This window comes from Triturus cristatus, chromosome 1_1, assembly GCF_964204655.1.
Source record: "Triturus cristatus chromosome 1_1, aTriCri1.1, whole genome shotgun sequence".
Taxonomy (NCBI): Eukaryota; Metazoa; Chordata; class Amphibia; order Caudata; family Salamandridae; genus Triturus; species Triturus cristatus.
The window spans coordinates 91561298-91573382 of NC_140579.1; the positions used below are offsets into that span (position 1 = coordinate 91561298).

The following is a 12085-nucleotide window of genomic DNA, read 5'->3' on the forward strand; positions in this document are numbered from 1 at the left end:
AAAGTTTCTCAGTGCACTCAGATGCTCGTTTGTGTTTTTCTTTTTGAAATTGTTTGTGGTGTGCTACAACATCTGTCGCACTGTGTCTGGCAGCGCCTATGAATATCCCAAGCTATGTGGGGCAGGAGCTCCTTTCCCTTCGATGTGTGCACGTTCAAATTGAAACAAAATGCTTCTCCTCTTATTGTTAATCAAATAACTTCAATGTTAGTCTTTAATAAATGTTATTGATTTGTCATCATTTCTTTTATTCTTAAATGTCTTTCTTTATGGAATTTTTTTTCCTTTCAAGCATCTTATGATCTCAGATGCAAAAGCGTTTAATTGCAATTTCATTAACTACCAATGCATTTCGGGTCGTATAGACCCATCTTCCGGGGTCTAAAAACGAATACATAAAATAGCACAGATCAATCTTGTATATGAATATCATGCATAATTCAACAATATGTCGTAGTAAAGAAACTCAAACAATTCCTAATGATAATTAATAAAGCACAGTGTTAAAGCTCTCTAAGTTTAACAGGTTAGTTACACTATTCCGAATGGAGTGGTAGACGTTTCTAATTAAACTACTGAGGGGATTCATTTGTTCTAGCTACGATAAACAATTCAACTCAATCTTCAAGCGCTTCGCAGTTTTTCATTTTACGCACTCATTTATTGTGATGTTATAACAATGTATCATTGTTTTCTTGTTTGTAAGTACAAACTGTTAACAATCTTAATTGTTTATCGTAGCTAGAACAAATTAATCCCCTCGGTAGTATCAGCATAATCCACCCCAATGTTAAGTATACATAAGTGAGCATTTTAGCAGACGTTAGTTTTAGGCGAAAACCACGTGGGCCTCCTTGTAAATATCGCGATGTGCACATCAGTGATAATTTACATGCAGTACTGCCCAGTGACGCCCACTTTGCATCTCATTAGAGATGCAAAGCGAGGCGTCGGGGAAAACGCGTGCACCCACTTGTAAATAGGGCGATAGTTTTATCTCTGCTTTTTTGATAAGGCCCTTGTTGATATGCCCCCTAGAGATAATGAACCCTCAGTCGGAATCCACCGGCCATCCGTTAGAAACCTTCCGTTCTACCCTAAACAGCTCCACAATTGACTTTATAATAGCCTCCGCCTCCCTGAGAGGGGCTTTTAGTAAAACTACGGTTAAATTCTCAGGCTTCAGCGATCATGCGGCCGTAGCTTGCATATGTATTGGGCAGGTTCCAACAGCTCACATATGAAACCCTATGTGGCAAGGAAGAATGGGATAACACTTAAGTGGGAGAGCATTGATAGGGCAGTTATTATCCCCTGGGTAGTGTCTAGTAGGCTTCAGTAAATAGCTATATGCCTGGATTTAAACCCGGACCCGCCCAGCACTATTGAGGCCTTTGAAGCCATTTTGCTAGAAGTAAAAAAGAATCTTTCGAAGAGTGGTGGGTCCCTAAAAAGTAAGGGCCAAAAATGGTTCAACCAGAATTGCACTAAAGCACTTTCTCATCTACACCAAATCCTTAAGTGTGTGGCAAAAGACCGAATCCTGGTCAAACAGGCTCGCCTAAGGTACTCCACGGCCAGGAAGAATAGGCTAAAGATACTGAAGGAAGAAGCATGGGGAAAAACTGCTCCAAACATCTGCCACAAATAACGCAAGGGATTTCTGGCCAACGATTAATGCCCCAGTTTTTAAAATCAAATACAGACTCCAACCTTGACAATCATGTGTATGAGGACTGCTGGGTGAAGCATTTTAGTAAAACTTTTAATCAAAAGAGAGAGGGTACTCGGGCATTTTGTGAAGACCCCGTCTCTCCACTTAATATTGTTCTCTCTTTTAATAATTTGGAGATAAGTGAAGCCCTGGCACAATGCACTAGCAATAAGCCTCCTGGTCTAGATGGCACCCCAATAGATTATTTCACTGACTCTCCCGATCTTTGGGGTCCCGTGCTCACTGTCGTTTTTAACGCAATAGCCAAAGAAGGCCCGCCTGTTTCTTGGCATGAAGCAATTTTAATACCTATTCATAAAAAAGGAGATAAATCTGATCCTAGAAACTATAGGCCAATTTTCCTCCTTGATAGCACGGGGGAAACGTATGGGCTATTAAACCGACTGGCGGCTTGGGCACTGACAAATAACATCTTGATCCCAGCCCAATATGGCTTTAACAAAAGGTAGAGGCACCCAAGACCAATGTCTTAACTTGAGTCTGCTCATAGCAAAGTATACGCATGCTAAGCAAGGTAATTTATACATGGCCTTCATGGGCCTAAGCGCAGCCTTCGACTGCGTAGCCCATTCCCATCTCTGGAGGATCATGAAGGAAATGGTGCTAGACCAAGAAATAATTTATTTTATAAGACAAATATACTCGAAGGCCGAAGCGTGTGCCCAGTATGGGCATCAGGGGGAGTGAACTAGATGGTTTTCAATTTCCAGAGGGGTCCGCCAAAGGTGCGTTCTTGCCCCTTTTTTGTTTTCTTTATATACAAATGGGGTAGAGTCCCAATTGCTTGAATCAGCCATAGAAGTCCCTAGTATAAATAAGACGCGTATTCCAATGTTATTGTACGCAGACGATGCAGTTTTAATTGCACGTACGAGAAGGGCTCTCCAGAAATTGCTAGACACTTATGTACAATGTATGCAAAGTCTTGAGTTACAAACAAATGAGGCCAAGTCTTTTATTTTAATTGCAGGCTGAAAAGGGAAGAACCCCCCTTCCTTTTTTATTTCTGACCGTAAAGTGGTGCAGACAGAGTTCATATTTAGGGGTGACTTTTGGTTATAGATCATCCTGGATTAATATTGTGGTGAATAGAGGGATCATGCTGGAAAAGAGCACTTCTGCCATCCATTCATTTTCTAATAAGCTGGGCACAGGACATCTAGATATTGTAAAAAAGGTTTATGTGGCTAAATCTAGTGCAGTAGCTTCCTATGGTGCTGGAGTATGTGCTAATGTAAAGTTGATACAAACAATAGAAGACGCCCTTTGGAAATCAATGATGAGCCTCTCCATCAGTTGCTCTAATTTTAATTTACACCATGAGCTGACCAACCCCTGTATCACTGATCAAATAAATGTAGTACCTATTCTCCTTCGGCACTCAATATGGAGAAGAGATACTGTGATTCTCATCCAACAAATTATTATGGATTGTTTATCACTAGAACACACACAGAACATACAGGGGTTAGTGTATGTTAAAAATACTCTTCACAGTTTAGATTTAGGAAGCCTATACGAACCCCAGAAAAATGTGTGTCTATCTCAAACAGCCTTAAAAGCCCCGCTTTTTCAAATTTGCAAATGAGGCGAGATTGACTGCCCAGAATAGTAAACCTTCTGTCAGAGAGTATCCTGAGGGCCCGATGCAGGGCGAGGGGGTACCATCCTATTTGGAATTTGTAACAAACCCTCGGCACAGATTCATTTTGTTATGGTTTCGCCTTAACCTCATTACGTGCATGTTGGGCTTTCCTGCTGGCACTTATTCTATTAATGATCTCTCATGTTGCCCATGTGATGGTTCCTCCTGCCAAACCGATCTGCACATTTTCTTTTTTAGAAAATGTTATCGTGATCATGGTGAGAGATTTTTAATTCCAATTATGCGTAAGATTAATTTTAATGGTCTTTTTATAGTTTTTATTTGTGATGTATATTTGAACTTTTATGATTAATATTGTATTAATCGAATAAAGACATTTGAATTGATTTGCCTGATGCATCAGCAATACCCAAAATAGGATGGGGTGTGGCCACCAGAAGCGCATCCCCCAGCATACCAATTCCCTTTCCTGTTGCATAATATCATCCTCCAAGACTTGTTTCACCCCAACCTCTTTGGCCATGCATACCCCTCTTATGACTACCTTCATGGCATCCCACTCCACTGCCCTGCTCCCCACTGTCCCCCCAATTGTCATCAAAATACTGCACTAGAGCAGTAGAGACCACATCTTGGAACACTGGCTCTGTTAAGGCCTCAACATTCAGTCTCCACAGCAGGACTCTGGGTGGATTTCTGTCTACAGAGTATGCGAGGAAGAAAGGCGCCTGATCTGAGATATATCTGGCCAAATATTACCTCTCCAGCATTCTAGAAGCGTCCTAGGCCTGAACAAAAAAATATTCAAGATGGCTGTAAGGGCCTGCAGCCGGTGTGTAGCAAGAAAACTCCAGTGTATTTGGATGGCGCTGCCGCCAGATGTCTTCCAACTGTAGCGTATTTTGTACTTGAAGCAGGGTGCTGGTTGCAAGAGGTTTAATCCCCTCACGGGCCGGAGAACTATCCATAGCCCCATTCACCGTACAATTAAAATCGCCCGTCAGCAGAACCTCTGTGCCCGGAGACACCTGCAAAACCTTTACCACCAAGCCCAAAACGTCCCTATTGTCTGTGTTCAGTGCATACACGTTAACCAAACATACATCATGAGCTTGCAGCATCCCCTCTAGGATAACACATCGCCCCTCTTTATCTCTAAGAACCCGAGTGGATTTAAATGGGAGTCCTGGGGCCACCCATGTTGCAACTCCCCGAGCATATTTGGAGTAGGAGATGGCATATATTTGTTCTCTGCAATGCTTTTTCAGTCTGGCGATACAATCCCCCATGTGTTTGTTTCTTGCAGAAACGCAATCGCCACCCCATATCTCTTAAGAAATTGCTGTACCCTTTTGAGCTTCTGTGGGTTATTCAGCCCCCTAACGTTCCATGTGAGAAATTTAGACTTGGTTCCCAAATTAACCAAGCCTCTGCCCCAAAGGGTCACTCCCCATTCTGATACCACAACCGTGTCCGCTAAGCTTGTACCCAGCTCCTTGTATCTGTGGAAACAAGGACCTTCATTTCCTTGAACCAACTTGACATAGTAATGTACTGAGTGAAACAACTGTGCCCCACTCCCAACCCACACCCATGGGCAGTAGCCGAAATCCCCTCCTGGCACATCTCTCGGTCAAATGGGTTATAACCCCTGCCCCATCAAATTGTCCCACCCAAACCTTCCTTTACCACAAATGCACTACCAAAAATTAGAATAATGAAATTCCAGGTTGTAACTCAACTGACTGGGACCTCTGCACCACCATCGATCGCAAGCCCCAAAACAGAGCGCAGCAAGTCCAGGCTGTCTGGGTTCCAGACCTCCCTAAACTGGGGAGCTCTGATCCCCATCCAGCATGCACCCCACTTATAATAACTGCTCTTATTTCCAATGCTCCATGAAATGCAACTATGAAGGAAGTAGAATAAGCAGAAAACCCACAGTCATTGTCTGATTTAACACCCTCCACCCACTTACCACCAAAAAACAGATCTACAGGAAGCTGGCCCTCAGCAAGCACCAGTTCCCCTCCCAGAGGGTAGTCCATCACTCAGGGTTTCCGGGACCATGTCCAATGGTGAGTAGGAGTTCTGTAACTCGATGGGTTCTCGGTCCGTTCGAAGGGTTCCATCATGGTTGACTAGGATTCGTCCCACAGCCTACTCAGGTTTGTTTCATTCTGCCATGATGGAGTCTCTTGGCGGAGTTGGGGCAGCCTCGGCTCCCTGCGTCTCTGCTCCCACCACTCACAGTCAGTGCCTTCACATTGGAGGTCAACCAAGCCCAGCCACTCCTCTGCCTCTCTAGGAGTCTCAAAAAAGTACCCCTTGTCCTCATATTGGATGCAGAGGTGTGCAGGGAACAGCAAACTGTACCTTATGTCCAGTGGCAGGTAATTAATGCACTGGTCCTAAACCTTTTTAAATGTTATCCATATATATTTGGATCGGGGGAAAACACATAATTTAGTGGGCCATGGACCCAGACACGCTGCAAAATTGCAGCTCTATCCCTGTAGTTAAATAGCTGGGCTATAATGGCCCCCGGGGTGCTCCAGGCCGCGGCATCGGGCCCAGTGCTCTATGAACACGTTTAATTGTGAAACATTTGGACAGAGGTATTAGGCCCAGCATGGTGGTGAGCCATTCCTCTAAGAAGAGGTCCGCTGAGGGCTCCTCAGCCATTTCTGGAAACCCAAGGAAGTGCAAATTATTGCTGCAGGACCTCCTCTCAATGTTCTTCTGCCACAAATCAATCTGTGTTGTGCTGCATTTAAGTCCAGACACCATCTCCTGCAGTTGACAGACTGTATTTTTCAGAGCCAGTACATCTTCCTCCGTTGACTTGACCCTGTCGACCACTTTACGAAGGTCCGTCTTCAGTAGATTGATATCAATTGTCATGGCGTCCACTTTAGATTGCAGCGCTGCTCTTGATCCCTGAATGGCCTCCAGTGTTGCAGTTGTTCCCAGCGTCGGGTCACCACTGTCCTGGGAGATCAAATTGTTGCATCTGTCGAGGTCAAGAAAAGGGGGAACTCTCACTGTATATTATTGTCCAAAGACGGAGCATGTTAAAGTCCCCTGGAGTCATGCGTGGTCTGTGTACAGGGCTGGCCCCTGCCGTAACTCCAGGCCTCCTTAGAGATTCGAGGGGAGAGCACTCAATCGGCTGTCTCCAGTGCACCAGCCCCCTCACCGAGCTGGGTCTCTCCAGGTGACTGGGATTCGGTGCACCCCCAGCTGTGTGGGTCAGAGCTCACAGGCTCTTACTCTCCCCACCACAGCTAGTATTCCCAATCAGACTCCCCCCTTAGGCACCACAGACCGCAGGCAGGGCCCAACTCACCGCCATCACTTCAGGCCCCCTTGACAAAGCTCTTCTCTCATGCTGTGAGGCCTCAATGGTGCTGGTTCTCAGTGTCAGCCCAACTGATGACTTCCTCCGGGCCAGCCATCTTCCGATCTCCAGGTGCCAGCAGGGTGAGGGAAGCCCTCCAAGGCGTCGCAGGCAGCCAGACGCTGGCTCCCCCTCCTTTATACTCTGGTATCAGGAGAACGCCTGCGTCACCGCTGTACTCCACCTCCACGCTCAGAGCAGCCATACAGCTGATTCCTTGCTTCGTTGTCTGCCCCCCGTCGGTCAGCCCACTTTGCTAAGCACCACCGCCTCCTCTCAATGAGAGCCTTCCGACCTCCCTGCCACCTGCTACTCTGCTCCAACAGGCCACTCCACCAGGGTCTCTCACTCAGGCAAGTTTACGGCCCCACAGCACCATCGGTGTCGCCCTAAGGCTCAAGTTCCACCACACGGAATTCCTCTTACGGTCTGAGCGTACCATACATACCAATCTGGGCAGGATTTCATAGGATATGTGTGCCCGGGCTGGGAGCTTCCCGGAGGCATGTTTAGTCGGACATCATGGAAAGCCACCAAGCACTGAAACGGTTTTGGTGACAAGTCAGAAGATGTTAAAGGGGGAGAGCATTGTGTGCCACTGAAGCAAGAGGCACCCCACAAGCTTGTCCAGTAGAAGAGCATTGTTTCCTGCGGAAGCAGGTCTTCTTTGCAGATAACTTGGAGTGTAGTGATTATACAGATGCTTAAGGGATGGTTAAGACATCCATCTAGGTCCTAATATATTTATGAAGCAAATCATCCAGCTGAGGGAGGAAAAGATGAGGACCAAGAAAAGGAAGGCAAAAGCGAAGGACAGAAGCCTTTTTGGTTCCTTCTGTCGTCCAATCATGAGTCTACACAAGTCTGCGAGCCCCCAGAACTGCTCTAGAGACAAAGCAGTAGCCCACAAGGAGTTAAAAGATTTGCCAAAATTATGCATGAAGCTTTAGTCTGGCAAGCAGGACAGCAAAGTCAGATACAGTCAACATGGCTGTGGTTGAAAATCTTTGACCAGACTCTGATTCATACAGTGAATGAATAGCAAGGTTCAGCCCAAAGTAAGCCATTCACCAACCACCTTTCTTTCTATGGAACCAGACAGTGAAGCATCCTCCATGTCCACTGGAGAACGACCTGTCAAATTAGTTAAAACAGAATCTAGCCTCACTGATTGCAAAACATCCTGATGATCAATTGGATAGATCTTTGTGTGAAACTTTGGAACAGTAGTCTTTTCCATATATTTTTATTCAGCGAGGATAGTATCCTTCATTACTGGAAAAAAAGGAACCGATCTTGGAGTAAATCTAATAAAATAGACAATAAGGCTGAACTGGTACTTTGGAACTCCTCCTCTCCATTTGGAAATTCCATTCTTGTCATCAAAACAACTTCTAGGGTGAGGCAGAGGTGAATATATCAATACCTCCTCACTCACTGGTAAGGACGAGGAAGCATGAATGAAACAGGGCAGTCCACCAGGTACTGTTTCCTGATTTTTTTCTTGGATGTGAGATCAACAAAGGCTTCAGCCGATAAAGCACAAATATATGCCCTAGAATGTACGGCTGCCCCCTAGTTGTCACCAGGCAAACAACTGACAAAAAAGAGACCAACAAGAAAAAAGAGAAAAATCAACCCAGCTGGCCAACCCAATCCAACATGGCTGACATTCTGCAGAGGTGCGCAATACTTATGCCCAAGTGGCCACCTGAGAACATCGCTTCTCTTGTATCAACACACTATCCATCAATTCTTTTAGTGCCAGAAAAGATGGAATCGAAGGAAATACATGCTCCTTCCTCACCCCGGCTGACCATAACTGGCCACAGACGAGAGGAACAACAAAACCAAAGACCAAGATAGACATCTAAGAGCCAAGCTACAGGCCAAACAAATCTAGGGCAGAAGATACAGAGACAGAAAGTGTTACAAGAATCTGAAAGGGTAGATATTAAGAAACAGGTAGTGGTTAAGAGAATTCTCAATTTTATGCAGCTGGGAATAATCCTAATTAAAAAGAAGTTTATGCTACTTAAGGGATCTATGTGGAAGGCGGAGCCTCCTGTCAAGTAAGGCATGGGAGGAGGAAGGGGACTGAAGAGCTTTGGGCATTAATCGTTGCTTTCATGTTATCTTTGTCTCCTTTTGTCTCTCTATTTAAGTAAGAAATTAAAATTTTAAAAGGCTCAGCATGAATTGCTTTGTAACACATGTGGATAACTTTTCATGTTTTTTTCTCTTGTCCCACAGAAAGTCTTCCAGAAGAAGTAGGTGAGTTTGTTAGTAAAGAGATTGCTGAATGTCCTTCTATTTAATGAGTTCAGTAGAAAGCTTCACTCTTAGGGGTAGATACGAACGTGTCACGCGGTGCAGATCAAGTCACCTTGCTGCGCTCCATGCGTGAGAGGAAAAGGGCAGTAGTGCACGGTATATAGGTGCAAAGGTGCGTCCGTTGTATGCAGGATTGTTTTTGGGCAGGAAAGGGCACCTTCTTGCAAAATAAACAATCCTGAGAGGTATATTCCTCTTTCTTTGTGTACTGCTCACTTGTGCAGATTGCAGCACACAGAGAAAGAGGAAGTAACAAGGAGAAATAAAGAAACGCATCGATATCCATGGGAACACCCACGCAATGTCCATGGAACGCCTTCCCAGTGTAGATAAGGCAGAGCTGCAATTTGCACGGTGTTGCTTTACTAGGGATTTATGGAGCCACTCAGGGCCACACAGAGGTGCCTTGTGTGGCTTCATAAATCACACTTGAGGTTTGTGTCACACATGTACCACTTTGCGTGGTGCAAACGTGCTGCAAACCAGTTCATAAATATGCCCTGAGCACTTTGTAGGAAAAAGCAGGTGGAAATAGCATGTATATGAGTTATTTGCTTGTAGCTTTAATTCCAAGGAGACATCAACTCTCATGTAACCATTGCTGTAAAGTAGCATCGTAGGAAGTTATTGATTCGACTTAGCAGACTTACGGATAGGACCACAAGGCTGAGCGATGTTGCTGTACCTGCTTATAGTTGCCATGTCCTAGATGTTGATACTCATTGTATGAGCAAGAAAGGGGGAGGATTTCATCTTGAGGGCATGAGGTATTGTACGTTTCCATGGTGCCAGTGGGCAGGGGTGGCTATGAAGTGATGCAGTCTAGAAAGAGACTTGCAACAAAGCATGGCTACCCTCCTCACCACTCCAGCACGATGAGAACCGGAAGTAGTGATATCGGACTGCGAGTGATAGAGAAGCGGGTGGTGATCTAGGGCTGCATTGAAGAACAGGCTGCTATGCAACTATTGAGCTCACTTTCTTTCCTTTCTCCTGCCTGTCAGTGTCCTGACACCGCAGAGACCCAAAGAGAAGCAGAAAAGAAGCCCTCCCTGCGAGTGTCTTGGTATTATGTGGATTAACCTCAAAATGGCCTAACTCCAGAGTACACCACTTGCAAAAGACGCCCATTGGTCACTGCCAGACATTTACTCAAGAGGTCAGGGCACCTAACATGTCTTGATTGCCATCAGATGTCAATAGACCACTTCTGGTCCCAGAACCCGGCCGTCTCTAAAATCCCTCTTTGACTGAAGCGTAGTCCTTGCCCCCGTACAATGCCCGCTCCCTTATGGATAGATTCAAGCTGCACAAATACCACATACATACATGCAATGTACTTTTTGTGGGTTCCTATCTGAAAAGGGTAGCTGGGGCCTATGAGGGTTACTTTGCTGAAGGTAATGTATCTCCTGACCCCATTACTATTGCACGCACCTAGGCACTGATGAAGCTACCTTTATACTCATCCCTATCCGCAACATTTTAAGAGTATGGCCACTTCGAAGCTGGGCACACACCTAAAGGTAGAGATAAAGAGGAAAAAACATATCTTTTAATTATAAGTTGAAGTGTTCATATTGTCACATCCCACTCACTCAACCTGTTTCTGCACCTCTGAAGGTCATATTTGGGCCCAGTGCTTCCTGCAAGACCTCAGTCACACTCTGGTGTACATTACTACAACTACCAATTAAAATTAAAAAGGTATATTTAATGCCTGCTCGCTGAAGCCAGAATCAAACTAGTAAAAACAGCAAGCTTGAAGCCCTCCAGCCTGGGCTTTCATCAAACAGCGCAACACACTTCAAAAAATGACATTGCGACGATGACTTGTGGACAAAAACGAACACAAAACTGACTCCTGCAACAAAGTGTAAATTGTTCAAAAACTTACACCACAAAAGTAGTTTCCCATGAAGTCTTTGGTTTTAACTTTGGTTCTTCACATTTTCATACAGAAACTCACACACTGAAATATTTGATAACAACCATTTCCTCCTTGACGGTTCAGTGCTCCTCCCTGAACACTGCACAGCATCTGCCTGACATTTAAAGTGAAAGAGTTTGTATTTGTCTTTGAAATGAAGTCAGCTGGAAGTTGGTTCATACTACACCAGGCGGATTGCTCCACACGGCACCAGCATGAATCGCAAAGGGCCTACCTTCAAAAATTAAATATAGATCAGAAGTGTGTCCTTAATCCTTAATTTAGTTCAGAGGTTTAATATAGATTGATATGTAATTTGTATGTATATATAGATGTACCTATATATGTATACATATACACATATATATGATATATATATAAATAGAGGGAGAGGGAGAGGAGAGAGAGAGAGAGAGAGAGAGAGAGAGAGAGAAAGGAGAGAGAAAGGAGAGAGAGAGAGAGAGAAAGGAGAGAGAGAGAGAGAGAGAGAGAGAGAGAGAGAGAGAGAGAGAGAGAGAGAGATATGCTCAATGGTTTCACGTTTTAAGCTTGATTTGCTTGTAGTGCAGGTCGAACAGGACAATTAAGAACGACATTTCAATGATACTTGTCTCCATGGGGACTCCAATACTCTGTCCTTGCTCTCCCTCCTTCACAACACTCATCACATCATCCACGTCATGTGTCTGATGTGCCTCAGGGGTTATTGGCATTTGGCAATATGATATTAATCTGGGACAGATTGATTGGTAATGTAAAGGGAGGGCCAGGGCCCAGCACACTGAGGAATGCACCCCATGAGCCCCCTCTTTCAGTGTGACACCCCTCTCTGGTAGAAAGGGTTCCACCCTGCTTGAAGTGAAGCGAAGGAAGCAATGCTGGCAAAGAGTTCCACAGTCAAAACATAATCCGCTCTCTTGTCCATATGTGTCTATCAGCCCATAAACCTTCACAGACAGCAGATGCGATTCTCATTCAAATCTAAAATGTATAAGACCATGGGCAATAAAACAAGCCTAACCCTAACATGACATGTAAAACAATTTACAAAAACATTGGTTAACATTTCCATTGAGTTCA

The 12085-nt window shown here is 44.7% G+C and overlaps 1 protein-coding gene across 4 annotated transcripts in view; it reads left to right on the forward strand.

Annotated features, from left to right (window-relative positions):
* Positions 1-12085, forward strand: part of LOC146869579 (butyrophilin subfamily 3 member A3-like) — a 473774-nt gene that overhangs the window by 386641 nt on the left and 75048 nt on the right. For all 4 annotated transcript variants that reach the window (XM_085606426.1, XM_085606395.1, XM_085606440.1 and 1 more), the window contains one exon: positions 8995-9015. In XM_085606426.1, coding sequence (XP_085462552.1) covers positions 8995-9015 — 21 coding nt within the window. The remainder of the gene's footprint in view (positions 1-8994; positions 9016-12085) is intronic.